Source organism: Salvelinus alpinus, chromosome 6, assembly GCF_045679555.1.
Source record: "Salvelinus alpinus chromosome 6, SLU_Salpinus.1, whole genome shotgun sequence".
Classification (NCBI taxonomy): Eukaryota; Metazoa; Chordata; class Actinopteri; order Salmoniformes; family Salmonidae; genus Salvelinus; species Salvelinus alpinus.
In genome coordinates this window covers 96,340,633-96,368,399 of record NC_092091.1, presented here as the reverse complement: position 1 = coordinate 96,368,399, position 27,767 = coordinate 96,340,633, and the positions used below count along the sequence as shown (strand labels likewise).

The 27,767-nt window shown below is 50.5% G+C and overlaps 1 protein-coding gene across 1 annotated transcript in view; it reads right to left on the bottom strand.

Moving 5' to 3' along the window:
• Positions 1-9,300: 9,300 nt before the first annotated feature.
• The window catches only part of lcorl (ligand dependent nuclear receptor corepressor-like), a 38,621-nt gene continuing 20,154 nt past the window's right edge, over positions 9,301-27,767 (bottom strand). The window contains exons 6-8 of the mRNA XM_071408465.1: positions 27,530-27,608; positions 10,972-16,349; positions 9,301-10,816 (exon numbers count right to left, since the gene is read on the bottom strand). Coding sequence (XP_071264566.1) covers positions 10,809-10,816; positions 10,972-16,349; positions 27,530-27,608 — 5,465 coding nt within the window. The 3' untranslated portion in view covers positions 9,301-10,808. The remainder of the gene's footprint in view (positions 10,817-10,971; positions 16,350-27,529; positions 27,609-27,767) is intronic.

The following is a 27,767-nucleotide window of genomic DNA, read 5'->3' as shown; positions in this document are numbered from 1 at the left end:
GTCCCATTGAGGTCAGGAGAACTCTGTATTCCTCCAGGAAGTCCCATTGAGGTCAGGAGAACTCTGTATTCCACCAGGAAGTCCCATTGAGGTCAGGAGAACTCTGTATTCCTCCAGGAAGTCCCATTGGGGTCAGGAGAACTCTGTATTCCTCCAGGAAGTCCCATTGAGGTCAGGAGAACTCTGTATTCCTCCAGGAAGTCCCATTGAGGTCAGGAGAACTCTGTATTCCTCCAGGAAGTCCCATTGAGGTCAGGAGAACTCTGTATTTCTCCAGGAAGTCCCATTGAGGTCAGGAGAACTCTGTATTCCTCCAGGAAGTCCCATTGAGGTCAGGAGAACTCTGTATTCCTCCAGGAAGTCCCATTGAGTTCAGGAGAGCTCTGTATTCCTCCAGGAAGTCCCATTGAGGACAGGAGAACTCTGTATTCCTCCAGGAAGTCCTATTGAGGTCAGGAGAACTCTGTATTCCTCCAGGAAGTCCTATTGAGGTCAGAACTCTAGTCCTCCAGGAAGTCCCATTGAGGTCAGGAGAACTCTGTATTCCTCCAGGAAGTCCCATTGAGGTCAGCAGAGCTCTGTATTCCTCCAGGAAGTCCCATTGAGGTCAGGAGAACTCTGTATTCCTCCAGGAAGTCCCATTGAGTTCAGGAGAACTCTGTATTCCTCCAGGAAGTCCCATTGAGGTCAGGACATCTCTCTATTCCTCCAGGAAGTCCCATTGAGGTCAGGAGAGCTCTGTATTCCTCCAGGAAGTCCCATTGAGGTCAGGAGAGCTCTGTATTCCTCCAGGAAGTCCCATTGAGTTCAGGAGAGCTCTGTATTCCTCCAGGAAGTCCCATTGAGGTCAGCAGAGCTCTGTATTCCTCCAGGAAGTCCCATTGAGGTCAGGAGAGCTCTGTATTCCTCCAGGAAGTCCCATTGAGTTCAGGAGAGCTCTGTATTCCTCCAGGAAGTCCCATTGAGTTCAGGAGAGCTCTGTATTCCTCCAGGAAGTCCCATTGAGGTCAGGAGAACTCTGTATTCCTCCAGGAAGTCCCATTGAGGTCAGGAGAACTCTGTATTCCTCCAGGAAGTCCCATTGAGGTCAGGAGAACTCTGTATTCCTCCAGGAAGTCCCATTGAGGTCAGGAGAACTCTGTATTCCTCCAGGAAGTCCCATTGAGGTCAGGAGAACTCTGTATTCCTCCAGGAAGTCCCATTGAGGTCAGGAGAACTCTGTATTCCTCCAGGAAGTCCCATTGAGGTCAGGAGAACTCTGTGTTCCTCCAGGAAGTCCCATTGAGGTCAGCAGAGCTCTGTATTCCTCCAGGAAGTCCCATTGAGGTCAGGAGAACTCTGTATTCCTCCAGGAAGTCCCATTGAGGTCAGGAGAACTCTGTATTCCTCCAGGAAGTCCCATTGAGGTCAGGAGAACTCTGTATTCCTCCAGGAAGTCCCATTGAGGTCAGGAGAACTCTGTATTCCTCCAGGATGTCCCATTGAGGTCAGAACTCTAGTCCTCCAGGAAGTCCCATTGAGGTCAGGAGAACTCTGTATTCCTCCAGGAAGTCCCATTGAGGTCAGGAGAACTCTGTATTCCTCCAGGAAGTCCCATTGGGGTCAGGAGAACTCTGTATTCCTCCAGGAAGTCCCATTGAGGTCAGGAGAACTCTGTATTCCTCCAGGAAGTCCCATTGAGGTCAGGAGAACTCTGTATTCCTCCAGGAAGTCCCATTGAGGTCAGGAGAACTCTGTATTCCTCCAGGAAGTCCCATTGAGGTCAGGAGAACTCTGTATTCCTCCAGGAAGTCCCATTGAGGTCAGGAGAACTCTGTATTCCTCCAGGAAGTCCCATTGAGTTCAGGAGAGCTCTGTATTCCTCCAGGAAGTCCCATTGAGGTCAGGAGAACTCTGTATTCCTCCAGGAAGTCCCATTGAGGTCAGGAGAACTCTGTATTCCACCAGGAAGTCCCATTGAGATCAGGAGAACTCTGTATTCCTCCAGGAAGTCCTATTGAGGTCAGGAGAACTCTGTATTCCTCCAGGAAGTCCTATTGAGGTCAGAACTCTAGTCCTCCAGGAAGTCCCATTGAGGTCAGGAGAACTCTGTATTCCTCCAGGAAGTCCCATTGAGGTCAGCAGAGCTCTGTATTCCTCCAGGAAGTCCCATTGAGGTCAGGAGAACTCTGTATTCCTCCAGGAAGTCCCATTGAGTTCAGGAGAACTCTGTATTCCTCCAGGAAGTCCCATTGAGGTCAGGACATCTCTCTATTCCTCCAGGAAGTCCCATTGAGGTCAGGAGAACTCTGTATTCCTCCAGGAAGTCCCATTGAGGTCAGGAGAGCTCTGTATTCCTCCAGGAAGTCCCATTGAGGTCAGGAGAGCTCTGTATTCCTCCAGGAAGTCCCATTGAGGTCAGGAGAACTCTGTATTCCTCCAGGAAGTCCCATTGAGTTCAGGAGAACTCTGTATTCCTCCAGGAAGTCCCATTGAGGTCAGGACATCTCTCTATTACTCCAGGAAGTCCCATTGAGGTCAGGTGAACTCTGTATTCCTCCAGGAAGTCCCATTGAGGTCAGGAGAACTCTGTATTCCTCCAGGAAGTCCCATTGAGGTCAGGAGAACTCTGTATTCCTCCAGGAAGTCCCATTGAGGTCAGGAGAGCTCTGTATTCCTCCAGGAAGTCCCATTGAGGTCAGGAGAACTCTGTATTCCTCCAGGAAGTCCTATTGAGGTCAGAACTCTAGTCCTCCAGGAAGTCCCATTGAGGTCAGGAGAACTCTGTATTCCTCCAGGAAGTCCCATTGAGGTCAGGAGAGCTCTGTATTCCTCCAGGAAGTCCCATTGAGGTCAGGAGAGCTCTGTATTCCTCCAGGAAATCCCATTGAGGTCAGGAGAACTCTGTATTCCTCCAGGAAGTCCCATTGAGTTCAGGAGAACTCTGTATTCCTCCAGGAAGTCCCATTGAGGTCAGGACATCTCTTTATTACTCCAGGAAGTCCCATTGAGGTCAGGTGAACTCTGTATTCCTCCAGGAAGTCCCATTGAGGTCAGGAGAACTCTGTATTCCTCCAGGAAGTCCCATTGAGGTCAGGAGAACTCTGTATTCCTCCAGGAAGTCCCATTGAGGTCAGGAGAGCTCTGTATTCCTCCAGGAAGTCCCATTGAGGTCAGGAGAACTCTGTATTCCTCCAGGAAGTCCTATTGAGGTCAGAACTCTAGTCCTCCAGGAAGTCCCATTGAGGTCAGCAGAGCTCTGTATTCCTCCAGGAAGTCCCATTGAGGTCAGGAGAACTCTGTATTCCTCCAGGAAGTCCCATTGAGTTCAGGAGAACTCTGTATTCCTCCAGGAAGTCCCATTGAGGTCAGGACATCTCTCTATTCCTCCAGGAAGTCCCATTGAGGTCAGGAGAGCTCTGTATTCCTCCAGGAAGTCCCATTGAGGTCAGGAGAGCTCTGTATTCCTCCAGGAAGTCCCATTGAGTTCAGGAGAGCTCTGTATTCCTCCAGGAAGTCCCATTGAGGTCAGCAGAGCTCTGTATTCCTCCAGGAAGTCCCATTGAGGTCAGGAGAGCTCTGTATTCCTCCAGGAAGTCCCATTGAGTTCAGGAGAGCTCTGTATTCCTCCAGGAAGTCCCATTGAGTTCAGGAGAGCTCTGTATTCCTCCAGGAAGTCCCATTGAGGTCAGGAGAACTCTGTATTCCTCCAGGAAGTCCCATTGAGGTCAGGAGAACTCTGTATTCCTCCAGGAAGTCCCATTGAGGTCAGGAGAACTCTGTATTCCTCCAGGAAGTCCCATTGAGGTCAGGAGAACTCTGTATTCCTCCAGGAAGTCCCATTGAGGTCAGGAGAACTCTGTATTCCTCCAGGAAGTCCCATTGAGGTCAGGAGAACTCTGTATTCCTCCAGGAAGTCCCATTGAGGTCAGGAGAACTCTGTGTTCCTCCAGGAAGTCCCATTGAGGTCAGCAGAGCTCTGTATTCCTCCAGGAAGTCCCATTGAGGTCAGGAGAACTCTGTATTCCTCCAGGAAGTCCCATTGAGGTCAGGAGAACTCTGTATTCCTCCAGGAAGTCCCATTGAGGTCAGGAGAACTCTGTATTCCTCCAGGAAGTCCCATTGAGGTCAGGAGAACTCTGTATTCCTCCAGGATGTCCCATTGAGGTCAGAACTCTAGTCCTCCAGGAAGTCCCATTGAGGTCAGGAGAACTCTGTATTCCTCCAGGAAGTCCCATTGAGGTCAGGAGAACTCTGTATTCCTCCAGGAAGTCCCATTGGGGTCAGGAGAACTCTGTATTCCTCCAGGAAGTCCCATTGAGGTCAGGAGAACTCTGTATTCCTCCAGGAAGTCCCATTGAGGTCAGGAGAACTCTGTATTCCTCCAGGAAGTCCCATTGAGGTCAGGAGAACTCTGTATTTCTCCAGGAAGTCCCATTGAGGTCAGGAGAACTCTGTATTCCTCCAGGAAGTCCCATTGAGGTCAGGAGAACTCTGTATTCCTCCAGGAAGTCCCATTGAGTTCAGGAGAGCTCTGTATTCCTCCAGGAAGTCCCATTGAGTCAGGAGAACTCTGTATTCCTCCAGGAAGTCCCATTGAGGTCAGGAGAACTCTGTATTCCACCAGGAAGTCCCATTGAGATCAGGAGAACTCTGTATTCCTCCAGGAAGTCCTATTGAGGTCAGGAGAACTCTGTATTCCTCCAGGAAGTCCTATTGAGGTCAGAACTCTAGTCCTCCAGGAAGTCCCATTGAGGTCAGGAGAACTCTGTATTCCTCCAGGAAGTCCCATTGAGGTCAGCAGAGCTCTGTATTCCTCCAGGAAGTCCCATTGAGGTCAGGAGAACTCTGTATTCCTCCAGGAAGTCCCATTGAGTTCAGGAGAACTCTGTATTCCTCCAGGAAGTCCCATTGAGGTCAGGACATCTCTCTATTCCTCCAGGAAGTCCCATTGAGGTCAGGAGAACTCTGTATTCCTCCAGGAAGTCCCATTGAGGTCAGGAGAACTCTGTATTCCTCCAGGAAGTCCCATTGAGGTCAGGAGAGCTCTGTATTCCTCCAGGAAATCCCATTGAGGTCAGGAGAACTCTGTATTCCTCCAGGAAGTCCCATTGAGTTCAGGAGAACTCTGTATTCCTCCAGGAAGTCCCATTGAGGTCAGGACATCTCTCTATTACTCCAGGAAGTCCCATTGAGGTCAGGTGAACTCTGTATTCCTCCAGGAAGTCCCATTGAGGTCAGGAGAACTCTGTATTCCTCCAGGAAGTCCCATTGAGGTCAGGAGAACTCTGTATTCCTCCAGGAAGTCCCATTGAGGTCAGGAGAGCTCTGTATTCCTCCAGGAAGTCCCATTGAGGTCAGGAGAACTCTGTATTCCTCCAGGAAGTCCTATTGAGGTCAGAACTCTAGTCCTCCAGGAAGTCCCATTGAGGTCAGGAGAACTCTGTATTCCTCCAGGAAGTCCCATTGAGGTCAGGAGAGCTCTGTATTCCTCCAGGAAGTCCCACAGGTCAGGAGAACTCTGTCTGGTGAGTATGCAGGTCATGGAACTACTGGGGCATTTTCAGCATCCAGGAATTGTGTACAGATCCTTGCGACATGGGGCCGTGTATTATCATGCTGAAACATGAGGTGATGGCAGCGGATGAATGGCACGACAATGGGCCTCAGGATCTCGTCACGGTATCTCTGGCATCATTAAAGTGAAGACTGTTATTTTATCAAATCAATTCTCTGTAATCATGATTACGTGATTAACTAGGAACTAGGAAGTCGGGCACCAAGGAAAATCTTCAGATTACAAAGTTATAATTTTCCTAATATAACTTTTAGATATTTTAATATCTGATCAATTAGTCTTCTAATTAATGAATTATTCTTTACCTCACGTTAGTCTCATTCCAAACGTCGTAAATTGTTGGTTATCTGCACGAACCCAGTCTTCACTATGAGTCATCCATACATCAATTGTCTTAATCATTCATTTACTAACTAAATAATCACAGAAATGCATAAACAAACAAACAAAGTAGATCTGGTAACAAGGAAAGTATAGGGGATGTGCCCTAGTGGGCTAAACCGGTATGGCGGCTTGGTGGACAAAGGAACTGAGAAGGGCGCGAAAGACAATACAAAGTTGATAATTATAACCATTGAAATGCTAATCCTTTGCACATGAACGCTCACTCATTTGGGAATAATTGCAATCAATATATATATTTACGCTCAGTGTGTCGTCGTGAGCTCTGTTGGAAATTCATCTGCCCGTCTTTCGTGGTTAGAATGGATACTTCAGAGTCCCATTCAGAAATGTTCTTATAGAATAGATGTTTCGGCGGTTGGCGGTCTTCGCATCCAATGGTACAGAATTCCTAGCTGCAGACTAGTAATTAGTATCGAAGAGTTGCTCTTATTTTGTCAGAATCGATAGTCTCAGAGTCACAACAACCATTACAACCTTATAGTCAGGTTTCATGGTCTCTACTCAAACCTTCGCTCGCTCGAGGTATGCGTGGTCTGCCGGGAAATTCCCCAGCTGGGGGTTATATCCAGAACAGTAGGAAAGAGCTGTCCCATGACGCCAGATCAATGTCTGTGCTCATTGGGCGGGCCTATGACTTAGTTAAACTCCAAAGGGAATTGGACTCTCCTTCATTAAACAGTTTAAAATCACATTACATCATTTCACAAATAGTTTCATCTTTACTCATTCATTTTATACAACAATTAGATGCAAGCCTCACAACTGGAGGCTCTTGTATAAACAGAGTTATGGTAATGTGGCTGTATTGTCTCTCATGAGTTTCACAAACAATAAACGAAATGGACCGGTCGTAGCTGGATTCTCCACCGACCATGTACACATTCTCCAAAACATGGACATTGTTCAGTTCTCAAGTTCTGTGATTTATACGAAGTTCCTTTGTTCTACTGTGAAACCTTCTCTCTCTCTCTATACTGCCTGGCCATGAGGAGAGAGACTCCTCTAGGAATTTACGACCTGCGATAACAGAGCCTGGGTGTAGGGCGAAGAGAGAGGTGGTGAGAGAGAGGGGGGGATGGTGCTCGCTATACCCAAAGAGGGCCACGTCATGACACTGTGCATTCATCGGACCTAGTTAAATAAAGGCTACATAAATAAAATTTACATCAATAAAATATAATTGTGTTTGTTGTCCGTAGCTTATGCCTGCCCCATACCATAACCCCTCCTCCACCATGGGGCACTCTGTTCATAACGTTGACATCAGCAAACTGCTCACCCACACGCCGCCATACATGTGGTCTGCCATCTACCCTGTACAGTTGAAATCGGGATTCATCCGTGAAGAGCACACTTCTCCAGCGTGTCAGTGGTCATCGAAGGTGAGCATTTACCCACTGAAGTCTGGTACAACACCGAACTGTAGTCCGGTCAAGACCCTGGTGAGGACGACGAGCACGCAGATGAGCTTCCCTGAGACATTTTCCGACAGAAATTCTTTGGTTGTCCAAACCCACAGTTTCATCAGCTGTCTGGGTGGCTGGTCTCAAGACGATTGGAGGTCCTGGGTTGGCGTGGTTACACGTAGTCTGCAGTTGTGAGGCCGATTTCTCTAAAACGGAAGCGACTAAATGGTAGAGCAATTAACATGAAATTATCTAGCAACAGTTCTGGTGAACATTCCTGCCGTCAGCATGCCAATTGCTCCCTCAAAACTTGAGATATCTGTGGCATTGTGCTGCGAGACAAAACTACATTTTAGAGTGGCCCAGCACAAGGTGCACCTGTGTAAGGATCCTGCTGTTTAATCGGCTTCTTGATATGCCACACCTGTCAGGCGGATGATGGATGATCAAAGGAGAAATGCTCACAAACAGGGATGTAAACACATTTTTGCACAAAATTTGAGAGAAATAAGTTTTATCTGCGTACAGAAAATGTATGTAAATAAGGGATCTGTTTGAGTTTTTATATACAATTTGAAAACATTTCTAAAAACCTGTTTTCGGCGATGTCATTATGGGGTATTGTGATGTCATTATGGGGTATTGTGATGTCATTATGGGGTATTGTGTGTAGATTGATGAGGCAAAAATCAACAAACTTTCCATTGAGGGATGATAAAGCGAACTACTACGAAACTAGTAGAATTATGTCAAGATGGCGCTGACACAGACATGGGCAGCTCTGCAGTATTTTGTTTTTTTTGTACTTCTCCTGTAGAAAATCCCAAACAGCAGGGATTTCATAATGTTTAATGTTCTAGCGACAGACTCACGTTCCACCAGTATAAAACAGAATGTACAGCTGAACTCAAAACGCTGTTTATAGCACCATGAAGAACAGAAACAGTAGCAGGAGACAGTGGCTTCCCTGGGCTGCTAGGAGACAGTGGCTTCCCTGGGCTGCTAGGAGACAGTGGCTTCCCTGGGCTGCTAGGAGACAGTGGCTTCCCTGGGCTGCTAGGAGACAGTGGCTTCCCTGAGCTGCTAGGAGACACTGGCTTCCCTGGGCTGCTAGGAGACAGTGGCTTCCCTGGGCTGCTAGGAGACAGTGGCTTCCCTGAGCTGCTAGGAGACACTGGCTTCCCTGAGCTGCTAGGAGACTGTGGCTTCCCTGGGCTGCTAGGAGACTGTGGCTTCCCTGAGCTGCTAGGAGACTGTGGCTTCCCTGGGCTGCTAGGAGACTGTGGCTTCCCTGGGCTGCTAGGAGACAGTGGCTTCCCTGGGCTGCTAGGAGACTGTGGCTTCCCTGGGCTGCTAGGAGACTGTGGCTTCCCTGGGCTGCTAGGAGACACTGGCTTCCCTGAGCTGCTAGGAGACAGTGGCTTCCCTGGGCTGCTAGGAGACTGCTAGATGTACAGGGTTAATAACCTCTGGAGGGACTATGGTTGGAGGGTAGTGGGGTGTACAGGGTTAATAACCTCTGGGGGGGGGTGTACAGGGTTAATAAACTCTGGGGGGGGGGGTGTACAGGGTTAATAACCTCTGGGGGGGGGGGGGTGTACAGGGTTAATAACCTCTGGGGGGGGGTGTACAGGGTTAATAACCTCTGGGGGGGGGGGGGGGGGTGTACAGGGTTAATAACCTCTGGGGGGGGGGTGTACAGGGTTAATAACCTCTGGGGGGGGTGTACAGGGTTAATAACCTCTGGGGGGGGGGGGTACAGGGTTAATAACCTCTGGGGGGGGGGGGTGTACAGGGTTAATAACCTCTGGGGGGGGGGGGGTGTACAGGGTTAATAACCTCTGGGGGGGGGGGGGTGTACAGGGTTAATAACCTCTGGCGGGGTCCATAGTGCAACAGGCAGGTCTGATGTTCACACACACAACAGGCAGGTCTGATCTCATTCACGTTTAATTCATTAATGCTCTGGGTGAAAAACTAAGAAACCAAAAAACAGACAGAAAAGCCCAAATAACCCAACAACAACATTGTTTAAAAAGACTAAAGGCAACGTTCACCCGTTAGCAGAGATCAACATTTAGCTTTAAAAAAATGTCAAGCACACTAGAAGGTGGTTCCCGGATGAATCCCGGGTCGTAGTTAAAAAGACGGGTCTCCTCGGCGTCCTCGTCTTCTTCACCCAACGGTCCAAAGTAGTGTACTACGATACGGTGTCCTTAGAGATGAGCCCGTAGCTTCTGGACAGAGTCGATGTGAAGGAGTAGGGTTTAAGTCACAAATAGCACCTTGTGCACTATATAGGACACTACTTTAGACCAAGGCGGCTCTGGTAGTGCACTAAATAGGGCGGGGGGTGGTCAAACTGATTCCATGCAGAGCCCTCGTGTCTGCTGGTTTTCCGCCTTTCAATTAAAAAGACCTAGACAACCAGGTGAGGGGGGAGTTCGTTACTAATTAGTGGCCTTTTAATTAAATCAGGAAGGAAAACCCCGCAGACACTCGACCCCTCTGTGTAATGAGTTTGACACTATAGGGGATATGTTGGGGCCGGTCCAGCTCCAGTCTGCTGGCTGGGCTGTTAGATCACGAGGTATGTTGTTTGTAGGGGGGGGGGGGGTCATGGTGCTGCTTCTATAATGCAGACACACATTAACCTTCATACAAAATGGCTGCCGTGGCAGAGCGTTACTAAAAACCTAATTCAGTTCTGCCACACTGAAGTGTCCCTCGTGGATCTAGCCTGGACTAGCGTTAGTAAGATGGTGGAAACTCCAAGCTGATGGTTAAACCTTTAACGTTTATAAAGTGCACACATCATGGAGGAGAGAATCGGACCCAAATGGAAACCTAGTCCCTATATAGTGCACTACTTTAGACCAGAGCCCTATGGCACCCTATTCCCTATATAGTGCACTACTTTAGACCAGAGCCCTATTCCCTATATAGTGCACTACTTTAGACCAGAGCCCTATGGCACCCTATTCCCTATATATAGTGCACTACTTTTGACCTGAACATTTATATGGCCCTGGTCTAAAATAGTGCCCTATATATAGGGAATAGGGTGCCATTGGAGCCTCAGAGTTGAGTCTGAATGTGTCCTCTGCCAACGGGCCTCCAGGCTCATTACAACAGAACTTTATGGGGGTTGGTAGTTGTATCAGACAAGACAGAAGAAAGGTGTGTCAAAGGTTAAAACATTCTGTACAAACATATCCACAGTTTGGTTTTTTAAAGCAGTGGGGGGGGGGGACTGAATAGTTGAAAAAATAGTGCAATGTCAAGCTTCTTCTGGTTAAACTTTTCCTTCTGCTACATAATGCCGAGGGACAGTCTGAAGGCACCGAGTCGTTTACACGCAGTCACCGTGGAGACGGAGGGAGGAGCGTCCCCGATACAGTTATACAACACAGTCGCCGTGGAGACGGGACGGAGGACAGTCAGGTTCCTGCAGAGATGAAGGGAGAGTAGAATGTTTGTGGTAAATCAAATGATCTATAACTGTACAACATAATGGAGACGGATGAAGGATTAACTTCTCTACTAATCGGCTACTTGACTGTCAGAATGTATACAAAACAACAGGAAGTTATAAGTCGTTACCCAGTATAAAGTCACGCCATCGTGGCCCGGTCAGGCCCCTCCCACGCGATTTCCTCATGACTTTCGCTGGTGGTGGGGTCGGTGATTGGCTCCTGGCTTTTGTTGGCGGCGGGGTCGGTGATTGGCTCGTGGCTTTCGCTGGTGGCGGGGTCGGTGATTGGCTCGTGGCTTTCCCTGAATTTTTCTGTTTGCCTCTCCTGTTCCCGGCTCGGACCCGGTTGTGCTCCTGAACCATCACCTCCTGCGGCGAGCCGCTAGACTCCTTCCAGGGAACTCTCCTCTTCCTTCTCTCACTTTTCACAGCTTTGTCGTACTCTTCCCTCCTCTCCTCCTGTCGGGTCTCGTCGGGGCAGTACGTGTCGTCTAGATTGACGGTGCAGACGTCCCACTCCTTCTCCACGGTGGACTCTGTGTCGGGGGAGTTGATCTTCTTGAGGAACACGCAACACTCCTTCAGTCTCTCTGGACTCCAGGCTTTAGAGCTGAGACGCTGCTGTTTGGTGAGGCCTGTCGGCTGGTCGGGGCCGCAGGGCTGACTGGTCTCTGAGGCGGCAGGTAGACAGTGGTGATGTGGAGAACAGGTGAGCTCCTCCCTGGGCTGAGCAGAAGGCCAGACCTGGTGAGGTGATTTGCCTACCTCCACCGGGCTTCTCCTCCAGATCGCCTGGTTGTACCTCAGCCTGTTGGGTCGCTTGGCTCTGAGGGTCCAGGTGAGGAACTTTTCTCTGACTCTGAGCAGAGTGGTTCTGTACGTCCCGAGGGCCCTGACCTTCCTCCAAGGAGCTCTGAGACGCAGCCCGCCTGACGCCGGCCTCGCAGTGAACAAACACCGCCTGGCATTCAGCTCTTTTCCACGTCGGAGCCGTTCCTGGGCCAGACGGAGCTGGGCGGGGCTCTTCGGCACAGCTTTGGCAAACTTCTTGATGTGTTTGCGTAGTCGCATGGTCTGCGGGCTGGGAAAGACACTCCCCCTGCTGGCGGTCCGGGGGTAGTGCAGGAGCTCGTAGGGGTTTCGAGAGCTGGTCTTCTTCACAATGCCCAGAGACTGAGTCTCAGTGGTCTGCATGAACCAGGAGGCCAGCCTCTCCACGCTGCAGCGCTGGTCAAACAGCAGCCGCACTGCCGACCCAACCTCTGGCTTCCAGGAGGACAAAGAGTCGTCGTCGAGTCTCTGCTTGGCGGACGTGATCGTCCCCGTCCTGGTGGTGTGGGTGGTAGCGGCAGTGACCCAGCTGTGGGATATGAGGCGGATCCTGCGAGCCAGCTCTTGGTTCAGGCTGTCCTGGTCGGAGGAGACGGGCCACCACCTCAACGCCTCGCTGGAGCTGGCCGGGAAAATGGAGTCTACCGAAACCCCCGCCACCTGGCTCAGATCCTCACACAACACCCCTCCTCTTCCCTCGCTCCTCCTCTCCTCCCTCCCAGACAGCAGCTCCTCCTGCCCTGGGGTGTCCTCTCCTCCCTCCTCCTTCCTCCTGCGATGGCTGCCCTTGCTGCTGGCCCTGTTGATCAGTAGCTGTCTGGATCGGCGCAGCAGGGCGGTACTGTGGCTCAGGGACCTAGAGGTGGAGGTGGCTACAGAGTGAAGCAGGTACACTGAAGGCTTCCTCACCCTGACAGAGTGACGCACCGCCAACAGAGGAGGAGTCTGGGTCTGTTGCTCCCTCTCTCCATCCTTGGACTCTGTCGTTCTCTCTATCTGCATCCGAGTGGCGTCCTCGCTAGTCGGCGTGCTGCTGATTGGCTCTTTGGAAGGCTGGGGTTCAGGAAGGAGGGCTTTCCGCCGACAGAGCTTCTCCGGAGATTTCCTGGCTGCGTCCCGGTTCATGTGGATCTTGCGTTTCCCCGGCGACGTGGTGGTGACGGTAACGGAGATTCCGGAGATCTTGACCTTGGCGGGTCTCCCTGGACGACGCATGGCCGCGGTACACTGCAGCTTCTGGCACTTGATAATGTTGCTGCTGTTGCTGGCGTGGGGAGCGAACCTCTTCTCCTTCACCGGTCTGACGAAGTTCAGATCCATCAGCTGCTCTGTAGCCTGGAGACAAGCAGCCTCCTCCGATACTGTCCTCTTGGTCCTGTGGGAGCGTCCGTACACCACGGTGATCTTTAGGTTCCTGTTGGCTGGGTCTCTCTCCTCGTTGCCCTCCTCCCCGGTGCTGCAGCCTAAGGGAACTCCCCCGGATCGGTCCTGACCACCCTGCCTGGAGCCACAGCTCGGCTCTACACCCTTTTGCTTGGGCGGGCGGCCGATCGGCCTCTTGGCCCTCTTCTCCAGCTGGGGACCCAGCTTCTTGGGACGTCCCGGACGTCTCTTCGTGGGGGTGGTTTCACGAAAAGGAGGCGGGCCCTCTCCGTTCTGGGACCCGGGGGAGCGTTTTGGGGGGCTACCTCCCTCTCCTCCTCTCGTCGTTCCACACAGCTTTGGTGATGACGATACGGTGTTCTTGGGTGGACTCCTAGTTTTAAGGGGACTTCTGGTCTGGAGGGGACTCCTGGTCTGGAGGGGACTCCTGGTCTGGAGGGGACTCCTGGTCTTAGGTGGATTGGGAGTCTTCTCTGGGGTCTTCTCTGGACTTCCAGCCCACGATGACTCCTCACAGGGGTCAAAGGTCTCCTGTCCATGCCAGTTGGATCCTGGTGCAGCCGCCTTCAGGGTGTACCTCACCCCCTCCTCACCCACTACTGCAGACACAAACATCAGCTTGATGGGGCTGGTGTACTGAGGCTGCTCTGTGGGGACCTCACCCTCTGGCTTGGAGGCTGTGTGAGGACTCGCTGGTTGGGACTGTTGGGCCGGGGAGGAGCGTAAGCGCCCAAAAGGTTTGGCTGCTCTGAGCCTAACGTCTGCCCTGTTCTGGGAGCGGTGTTTAGGGGGACTCTGCTGCTCAGAGGAAGCTGCAGTGACAGGAATCACCTGACCTCGTCTCTGTGACTCACGGTCTGAACTCTGACCCGTTGCTGTTGATCTACAGCCTCTGCCTCCCCTTCTCTCCGGACTGACAACCTCAGGACTGGATGCCAGCGGTAATTCCTTTTCTCTTGCTTCGCACAACCCCTCAGCCGTGTCTGTGGCCGAGGATGGGGAGTCTGTGTGATTGGGGGCATTTAGTGGTGGCCGATCCTTTGGCGTCCTCTGGGCGGAGAAGATTCTCTCTGAGAAACAGGCAACAGAATACATCATCCTGGGCTCTGTGACGTAGGAGGAGAACCGCTGGGGAGGGACGATGTTCCTCCTGGACCTCCCAGCCTCGCTGCTCCTCCCCAACACCACCTTGCTGCTGCCTGGCTGGGACTTCCTGCCTCTCCTGGTTCTGCAGGGGTGGGACGGGCTAATCTTGGCTGACACTCTGCTACTGTCCTTGCTGCAGCCTGCTGACTCCTCCTCTTCCTCTCTACTCCTCTCAGGGAGGTCACTGCCATGGTAACAGGTGCTGCTGGTACTACCTGGTGACTCCTCCTCTTCCTCACTCCTCCTCTTCTCAGGGAGGTCACTCCTACTGCTGTCCTGACAGGTGATGTTCCAGCACTCTGGTCTGTGTTGGTCCTCCTGCGGGTGACTCTGTTGTGTAGAGGAGAGGACTGGGGGTTTCTCCATCTCCTCCTTCACGCCGACTCTATCCTTCGTAACTCTGACTGGATCTGCCTCCTCTGCTGTCACCTTCTCCGTCTCTCCCTCCTTCACCCTCTCCGTCGCTCCCTCCTTCACCCTCTCCGTCTCTCCCTCCTTCACCCTCTCCGTCTCTCCCTCCTTCACCCTACCGGTCTCTCCCTCCTTCACCCTACCGGTCTCTCCCTCCTTCACCCTACCGGTCTCTCCCTCCTTCACCCTACCGGTCTCTCCCTCCTTCACTCTACCGGTCTCTCCCTCCTTCACTCTACCGGTCTCTCCCTCCTTCACTCTACCGGTCTCTCCCTCCTTCACTCTACCGGTCTCTCGCTCCTTCACTCTACCGGTCTCTCGCTCCTTCACTCTACCGGTCTCTCGCTCCTTCACTCTACCGGTCTCTCCCTCCTTCACTCTACCGGTCTCTCCCTCCTCCTTCACTCTACCGGTCTCTCCCTCCTCCTCTGTGATTCTGTCCATCTCTGCTGTAACAGGGGTTGGTTCAGGTGAGGAGCAGGTAGAAAAGGGCTTGGCACTGCGGCTCTTGTTCTTCCCTAGCGACAGCCTCCTGCCCAGCGATTGGTTCAGCCTGGCCAGCTCCCGTTTGATTAGCACGGTCTGGCGCCGGGTGGACGACTGGTCGGGCAGAGTCGTCATGGCCTCCTGTCGCCGTCGGGAACGCGTCCGAGGCGGCTGGCTCTCGTTGTTGTCATGGTGATGCAACATGTCGTTTAGGCTGTAGTCGCTGCCGCCACCCGTGTTCAGAACGGTGGTGATGATCTCACTCAGGTGGGCGTCGGCCCGGGACTCTGCTATGTGCTGATTGGCCGAGGTCGTCAGGTGGGGATCCTTCTCTAGGTTGTGATTGGCTGAGGCAGAGCTGAGGGGGGGATCCTTCTCCTGGGGTCTGATTGTCTTTAGTTTGTCACTGAATCGCTCCACCAGGTCCTGCTGCTCCCTGTCCTCGCCCACCTCTCCACCACACCCAGCCTCCTCCTCTTTTCCCCCCTCCTGCTGCAGAAGAGAGGGAGGCTTGTCTTCCTCCTTTCCGTCCATGTCTGAGGGGATGGGGGAGAGAGGGGGAGGAGAGGGGGTGCGGGATCTCTCTCTCTTGAGGACGGGGCACTCGCTTCCTCCTCCCGGGGCTGTGTGTCTGACCGGGGCCAGGTAGGAGTGTTCTGAGCAGCAGGAGGCGCAGGGCTGGGGGTTGGAGCAACAGACAGAGGCCACGGGACAGACTGAGGGGTTGGTGCACAGAGCGGAGGATGAAAGAGAGGCGGAGGAGGTGAAAGTGCAGAGAGAAGAGGAGGAGCGAACCCCAGTGGTAATGTGTCCCAGGGACAGGCTCTGGCAGGACAGGCAGTGGAGTCTTTGGAGGCAGAAACAGACAGGAGGCAGCCTGCAGCGCTGCATACAGCAACAGCCTGGACCACCTGGTGTCTTCCAGTCAGTCTGACGTGTGGCTCCACTACGGCTCCAACAGTCAGTAAAGGAAGGAGGAGAGGACGTGTCGTCCTGTTGTTTGGCCACCAGGTGGCAGCAGAGAGGGTCTGTGGGCTGGGCTGGGCGGCGATGGGCGTCCCTGTAGGCCAATGATAGACGGTGCTGCTGGTGGGCGAGCCTCAGGATTCGCTGGAGCAGAGAGCGATGGGCGGGGCATAAAGAGGAGCGGACCGCCTCCAGAGCAGAGCTCCTCCCACTTGGGGCATCGGGCATCCCGGCATCCTCTGCTTCCCTCTGGGGCTCATCCGTAACCGTGGGCAACAGGGAGCTAGAGATAGACAGGGGATAGGAAACATATTTATTTAATTAAAAAGGAAACAACTTCATTAAATTCACAAACTAAACCGTAGGACTCATTCATATGAAGATTCATTACCACCACAGAAACAATGACCACACAACAGAAGTCTGTCTGTTCAACAGAACCGGTTTATTAATGAAGGCTGAGAAGGCTGATACCAGCGCAGAACAGATGGTCAACGACACTAACCCACCGGTCAACGACACTAACCCACCGGGTCAACGACACTAACCCACCGGTCAGCGACACTAACCCACCGGGTCAACGACACTAACCCACCGGGTCAACGACACTAACCCACCGGTCAACGACACTAACCCACCGGGTCAACGACACTAACCCACCGGGTCAACGACACTAACCCACCGGTCAACGACACTAACCCACCGGGTCAACGACACTAACCCACCGGGTCAACGACACTTACCCACCGGTCAACGACACTAACCCACCGGTCACTAACCCACCGGGTCAGCGACACTAACCCACCGGGTCAACGACACTAACCCACCGGGTCAACGCCACTAACCCACCGGGTCAACGCCACTAACCCACCGGGTCAACGCCACTAACCCACCGGGTCAACGCCACTAACCCACCGGGTCAACGCCACTAACCCACCGGGTCAACGCCACTAACCCACCGGGTCAACGACACTAACCCACCGGGTCAACGACACTAACCCACCGGGTCAACGACACTAACCCACCGGGTCAACGACACTAACCCACCGGGTCAACGACACTAACCCACCGGGTCAACGACACTAACCCACCGGGTCAACGACACTAACCCACCGGGTCAACGACACTAACCCCCACCGGGTCAACGACACTAACCCACCGGGTCAACGACACTAACCCACCGGGTCAACGGCACTAACCCACCGGGTCAACGACACTAACCCACCGGGTCAACGACACTAACCCACCGGGTCAACGACACTAACCCACGGGTCAACCACACTAACCCACCGGGTCAACGACACTAACCCACCGGTCAACGACACTAACCCACCGGGTCAACGACACTAACCCACCGGGTCAACGACACTAACCCACCGGTCAACGACACTAACCCACCGGTCAACGACACTAACCCACCGGTCAACGACACTAACCCACCGGGTCAACGACACTAACCCACCGGTCAACGACACTAACCCACCGGGTCAACCACACTAACCCACCGGGTCAACGACACTAACCCACCGGGTCAACGACACTAACCCACCGGGTCAACGACACTAACCCACCGGGTCAACGACACTAACCCACCGGGTCAACGACACTAACCCACCGGGTCAACGACACTAACCCACCGGGTCAACGACACTTACCCACCGGTCAACGACACTAACCCACCGGTCAACGACACTAACCCACCGGGTCAACGACACTAACCCACCGGTCAACGACACTAACCCACCAGTCAACACAAAGCACTGGTGTCTCATACGGTCAAATCAACTTAATTTAGCAATATTTTATATTTGAGATTCTTCAAAGTAGCCACCCTTTGCCTTGATGACAGCTTTGCACACTCTTGGTATTCTCTCAACCAGCTTCATGTGGTAGTCACCTGGAATGCATTTCAATTAACAGGTGTGCTTTAAGTTAATTTGTGGAATGTATTTCCTTAATGCGTTTGAGCCAATCAGTTGTGTTGTGACAAGGTAGGGGTGGTATACAGAAGAGAGCCCTATTTAGTAAAAGACCAAGTCCATATTATGGCAAGAACAGCTCAAATAAGCAAAGATAAACGACAGTCCATCATTACATCATTAGCGTTGGGCCAGTTACCGAAAGGTTGCTAGACTGAATCCCCGAGCTGACAAGGTAATAAAATCTGTCATTCTGCCCCTGAACAAAGCAGTTAGCCCACTGTTCCCCGGTAGGACGTCATTGTAATTAAGAATTTGTTCTTAACTGACTTGTCTAGTTAAAGGTAAAAAAAAAAAGAAAAGTAAATGTCCTTTTAAAAATATAAATAATTTCAAATTCCTTATATTAAGCAAAGCAGACGTCACACTTTTCAATTTTTTTAATTTATTTACAGATGACCACCCCAACACTCTGACATCATTTACAAGCAATGCACTTGTGTTTAGTGAGTCCTCCAGATCAGAGGCAGAGATGAGCACGTATTTTGGATAAGTGTGTGAATTGGACGAGTACTTTTGGGTGTCAGAGAAAATGTATGGAGTAAAAAGTACATGATTTTATTTAGGAACGTAGTGAAGTAGAAGTTGTCCAAAATATAAAATAGTAAAGTACAGATACACCCCCCCCCCCAAAAAAAACACAAGTAAAAATACTTTAAAATACTACTCAAGTACTGCTAGAGTACCAGCTTCTTCCCCGATCCAGTCAACACCACCTCCTAGTGGTCTAAATGGGGCAAGTACTGCTAGAGTACCAGCTTCTTCCCCGATCCAGTCAACACCACCTCCTAGTGGTCTAAATGGGGCAAGTACTGCTAGAGTACCAGCTTCTTCCCCGATCCAGTCAACACCACCTCCTAGTGGTCTAAATGGGGCAAGTACTGCTAGAGTACCAGCTTCTTCCCCGATCCAGTCAACACCACCTCCTAGTGGTCTAAATGGGGCAAGTACTGCTAGAGTACCAGCTTCTTCCCCGATCCAGTCAACACCACCTCCTAGTGGTCTAAATGGGGCAAGTACTGCTAGAGTACCAGCTTCTTCCCCGATCCAGTCAACACCACCTCCTAGTGGTCTAAATGGGGCAAGTACTGCTAGAGTACCAGCTTCTTCCCCGATCCAGTCAACACCACCTCCTAGTGGTCTAAATGGGGCAAGTACTGAAGACAATAAATACAATTATTAATATATATTAATATAACATTTAAAATCACCAACTCATACATTTGGAACAGAACGACACGTTTCACATCAAAGTGTTTCTTTACAGATGTTTATTTATTTTTAAACACAATCAAAAAAATATTTAAAAGAATCACAGACCTGAAGCAAAATGTAGAAATAAAAAGGATTTCCAAGCAGCAACACCAAACGCTTCACTACAATAATTAAACATTTATAATTTATAGTCCAAATCGATGTATGCATAAAATAACCGACTGATTTCTGTTCAAGTATTTTTTTTAAAGATATATAGACAGTTGAAAACAAAAAAATCACCTGAAGATGTATACAAGCAAGGCTGTTACAGGTATTGAGGAGTGTAACCATGGTAATACCGCAGTAGAACCTAGTCTGAGTTTGGGTCGGTCAGTGTAACCATGGTAATACCGCAGTAGAACCTAGTCTGAGTTTGGGTCGGTCAGTGTAACCATGGTAATACTGCAGTAGAACCTAGTCTGAGTTTGTGTCGTCAGTGTAACCATGGTAATACTGCAGTAGAACCTGGTCTGAGTTTGGGTCGGTCAGTGTAACCATGGTAATACCGCAGTATAACCTAGTCTGAGTTTGGGTCGGTCAGTGTAACCATGGTAATACCGCAGTAGAACCTAGTCTGAGTTTGGGTCGGTCAGTGTAACCATGGTAATACCGCAGTAGAACCTAGTCTGAGTTTGGGTCGGTCAGTGTAACCATGGTAATACCGCAGTAGAACCTAGTCTGAGTTTGGGTCGGTCAGTGTAACCATGGTAATACTGCAGTAGAACCTAGTCTGAGTTTGTGTCGGTCAACTACAACAGAACGTTATCTATTCTCTGTTATAGAAATTAAACTGATTTTTGCTCAACCACCTCAACCTAATGCCTCACCCTAACGCCTCACCCTAACGCCTCACCCTAACGCCTCAACCTAACGCCTCAACCTAACGCCTCAACCTAACGCCTCAACCTAATGCCTCAACCTAATGCCTCAACCTAATGCCTCACCCTAACGCCTCACCCTAACGCCTCAACCTAACGCCTCAACCTAATGCCTCAACCTAATGCCTCAACCTAACGCCTCACCCTAACGCCTCACCCTAACGCCTCACCTAACTAAACGCCTCAACCTAACGCCTCAACCTAACGCCTCAACCTAACGCCTCAACCTAACACCTCAACCTGATACCTCAACCTGATACCTCAACCTAATGCCTCACCCTAATACCTCACCCTAATACCTCACCCTAATACCTCAACCTTATACCTCAACCTAATACTAGCTTCACCAAAAAGGCTCTTAAAGATATAACTCCAGTCTGCTCCTGATAAATGCAGCTATGTGAGACTGACCTGAAGGCCGGGTAGAAACAGAGCATCCTGAGTTAGTAAAGAAATACCAAATGTAACAGACTGGATTTGAAATGCACTTCGACTGAGTGTCAGTCATCAGGAGGGGAGTGTCCCCAGAGAGGCTAGACCAGAGCCCTATTCCCTATATAGTGCACTACTTTAGACCAGAGCCCTATTCCCTATATATAGTGCACTACTATAGACCAGAGCCCTATTCTCTATATATAGTGCACTACTTTAGACCAGAGCCCTATTCCCTATATAGTGCACTACTGTAGACCAGAGCCCTATTCCCTAAATAGTACACTACTTTAGACCAGGGCCCTATTCCCTATATAGTGCACTACTATAGACCAGGGCCCTATTCCCTATATAGTGCACTACTTTAGACCAGAGCCCTATTCCCTATATAGTGCACTACTTTAGACCAGGGCCCTATTCCCTATATAGTGCACTACTATAGACCCCTACGGTGGCACCACAACAGGGCTTTCTCCATTTATACTGTTTAAATCAAACTCCAATCTGCCTTTTCATCCATTTCCTGCACTTGTGTTATCATGACATGGGGAAACAAATCCAGGCCTGGTTAACGGAAACTGTTGGAATCATTGAAATATGATTATTCTGGAATATAGTGGGGTAGGCACCTTGAAAACATTGACATGGCAACAAATGAATAAGCCAGTGAGCAAGTATTGACAAGGGAAGGAACCAAAGTGTTTGTTCGTGTTTTCCAGGCGACCCTAATTACAGATGTTACATTACATGTTGTTTTCATACTTCATGTAGCTAGGCAACATATTCATGCTTCATGTAGCTAGGCAACGTATTCATACTTCATGTAGCTAGGCAACGTATTCATACTTCATGTAGCTAGGCAACGTATTCATACTTCATGTAGCTAGGCAACATATTCATACTTCGTCTATTCCTCTCTGATAAGATACCGTTGCACTAACATGCTCATCTAGCCATACAGTAGCACTGGTACCAGGCAGTATTAGCTAACTAGCTACGTTTGCTCCGACTCCCGAGTACATTTAGCAAGCTAGCGATTAGCCGCTCATCTAGCCATACAGTAGCACTGGTACCAGGCAGTATTAGCTAACTAGCTACGTTTGCTCCGACTCCCGAGTACATTTAGCAAGCTAGCGATTAGCCGCTCATCTAGCCATACAGTAGCACTGGTACCAGGCAGTATTAGCTAACTAGCTACGTTTGCTCCGACTCCCGAGTACATTTAGCAAGCTAGCCAACTAGCGAATAACATTAGCGGCTAACAATAATTATTTTTCAGCAACACCTTGCTAAGAAAAGACAAACTAGCAAACAGTAGTTTGCAGACAGTAAGCTATACAAACGAATAGTGAGCAACTGCTCTCTCCTTGAGTAACACTTGAGTAACAGGGCAGGGCTTGGTGTGGTTGGTGGCATGCAGGAGAGGGAGAACGATGACTCAAGAAGCAAAACGAGTTAACTATAAAAACGGACATGATACGCGTCGGAGTTGCGTATTACATTTAACAAACCAAACACTGAAATAACGTTACAGAAGGTAAAGTGAAAACTCAAACATCAATACCGGTATATAGTAAAATACGGTATACCCGCCCAGTCCTAGGCTAGACGGTATTTCAAGGGATACTTCGGGATGTCTACTTCCCCAGAGTCATATGAACGTGTGGATACCGTTTTTATGTCCCTGAGTCCAATATGAAGGAAGTTAGAGGTAGTTTTGTGAGCCAATGCTAACTAGCGTTAGCGCAATGACTGGACATCTATGGGTATCTGCTAGCATTCTAGTAGGTGTAATGACTGGAGGTCTATGGGTATCTGCTAGAATGTGATCAGATAACCATAGACTTCCAGTCATTACGCCTACTAGAATGCTAGCTGTTCCCATAGACTTCCAGTCATTACGCCTACTAGAATGCTAGCTGTTCCCATAGACTTCCAGTCATTACGCCTACTAGAATGCTAGCTGTTCCCATAGACCGCCAGTCATTGCGCTAACGCTAGTTAGCAATTTCCTTCAAACTGCACACAGAGACATAGAAAAATGGTATCCACGAGTTCATCTGACTGCGGAAAATAGATAATATCCCTTTAAAAATTAACCTTATAGGCTTCACAGTGTCTTTTAAAATCTGTAGGTTTAAGAGAAGAGGATTCAGCGAGGGTGACAACACAAAGATGTCTTAGGTCCAGTTTTTTTTTTTTTTAAATCCTTCTGTTCTAAACAGCAGTAAAATGGCTTGTTTCAAGTTTCAACAACAAATGTTATCCTTCACAGGGTGGTCAGTGAGAAGTAGAGGTTCATACAGGAATCTGTCCATGTTCAGATCAGAGACGTTATGAGACCAGAGACGTTATGAGACCAGAGACGTTATGAGACCAGAGACGTTATGAGACCAGAGACGGTATGAGACCAGAGACGGTATGAGACCAGAGACGTTATGAGACCAGAGACGTTATGAGACCAGAGACGTTATGAGACCAGAGATAGACAGACTGAGAGGTTAAGTGAAAGAGCAGCTTATAAAGTGCGAGGATCTACAGAGACCCCCGACACCCTGAAAATTGTGTTTTGGTCCAATAGCTAATACAACGGCTCCTTCTGAGATGCCCAATACCAGAGAAGAAAGAAAACAGAGAGAGAGATGGGAGTTTACATGAGGAACATTTAGAAAACAGAGAGAGAGATGGGAGTTTACATGAGGAACATTTAGAAAACAGAGAGAGAGATGGGAGTTTACATGAGGAACATTTAGAAAACAGAGAGAGAGATGGGAGTTTACGTGAGGAACATTTAGAAAACAGAGAGAGAGATGGGAGTTTACATGAGGAACATTTAGAAAACAGAGAGAGAGATGGGAGTTTACGTGAGGAACATTTAGAAAACAGAGAGAGAGATGGGAGTTTACGTGAGGAACATTTAGAAAACAGAGAGAGAGATGGGAGTTTACGTGAGGAACATTTAGAAAACAGAGAGAGAGATGGGAGTTTACATGAGGAACATTTAGAAAACAGAGAGAGAGATGGGAGTTTACATGAGGAACATTTAGAAAACAGAGAGAGAGATGGGAGTTTACATGAGGAACATTTAGAAAACAGAGAGAGAGATGGGAGTTTACATGAGGAACATTTAGAAAACAGAGAGAGAGATGGGAGTTTAAAGCAGCAGTTACATGAGGAACATTTAGAAAACAGAGAGAAACAACACTGTATATAACATCCATATACAATGTGAATCTTTAACTAGGTCCAGTCCAGTGGACTCTCTGGCCAAATCAGTGACAAATGAACTACCGGGTAGACATGACAACCAGCTGACCTGAAGATTGGATTTAAAATACACCTGACTTAGGGGCCTCCCAGATGACGCAGTGGTATAAGGCCACCAGAGGTTCTGGGTTCGAGCCCAGGCTCTGTCGCAGCCGGCCGCGACCGGGAGTGAAGGAGCCGAATGTCTGTTTTTAAAAAGACCTGGGGGTCAAATACCTGGAGGTGTGCTTGATTTACCTTGATTAGGCAACAGATGGTACCGGAAGTCAGGAAATCTACAAAACTCTGCATGTCAAGCGAAACAAACCAAGCGCACCAAGTATTTATGAAAGCTGTTTTGGACCCAGATCTACAAAATATTCTCCTGTTCTGTAGGAGGTCGAGGTCGAGTGGAGTTCAAGTGTTGTCGGTTCTAGACTCTAATGTTCTGTAGTCTAGAACCTGTTTGTGGCGGCGACAGCGTTAGTCCCTGAGTCGGTGGAACCGGCAGAGTCCAGCGGTTGCCATGTGGTCGTAGTCGTGACGATGACGGGCCTCCTCTTGGGCGGTATCTTTAGGGTTCCGTTGCGCTCTTTGACCTTGTACTCCAGCGTGCTGTGAGGTATCCCATAAACCACCTGGGCCTTAGAAACGCTCATCCTGCCCCCCATCACCATGGCGATAGCCTCCTCTAGCAGGTCGTGGTCGTACTGCCGGTAGCGCCCGCGCTTCTTCCTGGACTGCTTGTTCTCCCCGCTACGCTCCGCCCCTTCCTCAGGATCGTCCAATGAGGAGCAGCGGCGGTGGGCGGGGCAGCGGGGTGAGAGGTCAGGCAGGTCGAGGGAGGGCAGGAGAGCGCGGTGGAGTCTCAGCAGAGAGGAAGAGGTAGCAGCAATATTAGTGGTGGTGGTGCCATGGTGTGGTGGGGGGTGGTAGTGCAGGGCCTCAGCCAGGCTGTAAGGGTCAGGGAGAGCTGGTCTGGAGCGTGATATGACCTGGGGGATACGGAGGGGGGGCTCCTCTCTGAGCTGGGGGGGTAGAGACCGGGACAAAGCCCTCCGCAGGCCACGCTGGCTCAGACAGAACGAAGAGGACGGGAGGAAGAGCGTCTCTCCGTTCTCCTCCCTCGCTCCCAGCTCCGCCCAGGCCGCCACCCTCCGCAACACCAGCCGCGCCTCCTCGCCGTGCGCCGACGACATCACATCCTGCGAGGTCACATCCTCCCCCTCCAGCTGTGAGCGCAGGATTCCAGGGGGGATCCCGTAGAGAAGGACAGCTCTGTTCTCCTGGAGACAGCCAGACCTCACGTCTCTCAGAGCCTTGGACAGCAGCCCCTCGGACAGCTGGCTGGACCTCTGGGCGTGGTGTCCCTCGCTCTGGGACGCCCCGGCTGCTCCCCAACGCTGCTGCTGCCTCCTAGTGGGACGGAGGACCAAACACCATCGTCAGGATCAGGGAGGGGGGGTGAGGGAGGTAAGGGGATGATGGGGGGGGGGGGGGATTCCTTTTTGTCGTGTTGGTGACATAACTTCCAACGGTCCTGTCATGAGCTGACGTGATCTGTGACTTCGTCGTCTGCGAGTGACATCTCTGCGTGTCATATGTCATATGAAGAAAGGGAGTGACATCATCTCTGTGCGTTTGTCACATGAAGAAAGGGCGTGACGTCATCTCTGTGCGTCTGTCACATGAAGAGAGGTTTGCAGTGTAGTTTAATCCACTCCAGTCTGTGACGTTACGCTGTCTCACACCCACTTGTTTCTGTGTGTCAGTCTGAATAGCTGAGGTTACAGACCCCCCCCAGTAACTAGTTCCACTTGTTTCTGTGTGTCAGTCTGAATAGCTGAGGTTACAGACCCCCCCCCCCCAGTAACTAGTTCCACTTGTTTCTGTGTGTCAGTCTGAATAGCTGATGTTACAGACCCCCCCCCCCCCAGTAACTAGTTCCACTTGTTTCTGTGTGTCAGTCTGAATAGCTGAGGTTACCAGACCCCCCCCCCAGTAACTAGTTCCACTTGTTTCTGTGTGTCAGTCTGAATAGCTGAGGTTACAGACCCCCCCCCCCCCAGTAACTAGTTCCACTTGTTACTGTGTGTCAGTCTGAATAGCTGAGGTTACAGACCCCCCCCCCCAGTAACTAGTTCCACTTGTTTTTGTGTGTCAGTCTGAATAGCTGAGGTTACAGACCCCCCCCCCCCCCAGTAACTAGTTCCACTTGTTTCTGTGTGTCAGTCTGAATAGCTGAGGTTACAGACCCCCCCCCCCCCCAGTAACTAGTTCCACTTGTTTCTGTGTGTCAGTCTGAATAGCTGAGGTTACAGACCCCCCCCAGTAACTAGTTCCACTTGTTACTGTGTGTGAGTCTGAATAGCTGAGGTTACAGACCCCCCCCCCCCCCCCCCCAGTAACTAGTTCCACTTGTTTCTGTGTGTCAGTCTGAATAGCTGAGGTTACAGACCCCCCCCCCCCCCCCCAGTAACTAGTTCCACTTGTTTCTGTGTGTCAGTCTGAATAGCTGAGGTTACAGACCCCCCCCCCCCCCCAGTAACTAGTTCCACTTGTTTCTGTGTGTCGAGTCTGAATAGCTGAGGTTACAGACCCCCCCCCCAGTAACTAGTTCCACTTGTTTCTGTGTGTCAGTCTGAATAGCTGAGGTTACAGACCCCCCCCAGTAACTAGTTCCACTTGTTTCTGTGTGTCAGTCTGAATAGCTGATGTTACAACACCCCCCCCCCCAGTAACTAGTTCCACTTGTTTCTGTGTGTCAGTCTGAATAGCTGATGTTACAGACCCCCCCCAGTAACTAGTTCCACTTGTTTCTGTGTGTCAGTCTGAATAGCTGAGGTTACAGACCCCCCCCCCCCCCCCCCAGTAACTAGTTCCACTTGTTTCTGTGTGTCAGTCTGAATAGCTGAGGTTACAGACCCCCCCCCCCCCCCCAGTAACTAGTTCCACTTGTTTCTGTGTGTCAGTCTGTAATAGCTGAGGTTACAGACCCCCCCCCCCCCCCAGTAACTAGTTCCACTTGTTTCTGTGTGTCAGTCTGAATAGCTGAGGTTACAGACCCCCCCCCCCCCCCCAGTAACTAGTTCCACTTGTTTCTGTGTGTCAGTCTGAATAGCTGAGGTTACAGACCCCCCCCCCCCCCCAGTAACTAGTTCCACTTGTTTCTGTGTGTCAGTCTGAATAGCTGAGGTTACAGACCCCCCCCCCCCCCCAGTAACTAGTTCCACTTGTTTCTGTGTGTCAGTCTGAATAGCTGAGGTTACAGACCCCCCCCCCCCCCCAGTAACTAGTTCCACTTGTTTCTGTGTGTCAGTCTGAATAGCTGAGGTTACAGACCCCCCCCCCCCCAGTAACTAGTTCCACTTGTTTCTGTGTGTCAGTCTGAATAGCTGAGGTTACAGACCCCCCCCCCCCCCAGTAACTAGTTCCACTTGTTTCTGTGTGTCAGTCTGAATAGCTGAGGTTACAGACCCCCCCCCCCCAGTAACTAGTTCCACTTGTTTCTGTGTGTCAGTCTGAATAGCTGAGGTTACAGACCCCCCCCCCCCAGTAACTAGTTCCATTGTCAAGGCATGGTAAATAGTAACGACGGCATCTATTGGCTATGCATACTAAGTAGCGTGCCAGTATGGACATTATGGACCAATGAGAGGAGAGACACTCACCCTGAGGCTTTGTGAATGGTGGGTGACGTGGAGGCGGAGCTGGCAGAGTTCCTCTTGGAGAGGTCGAGCACACTGTCCACTACGGGAGGAATCAGACAACTAGTCAGTGGTCAGACAACTAGTTAGAGGTCACGCAACTAGTCAGTGGTCAGACAACTAGTCAGTGGTCAGACAACTAGTTAGAGGTCAGACAACTAGTTAGAGGTCACACAACTAGTTAGAGGTCACACAACTAGTC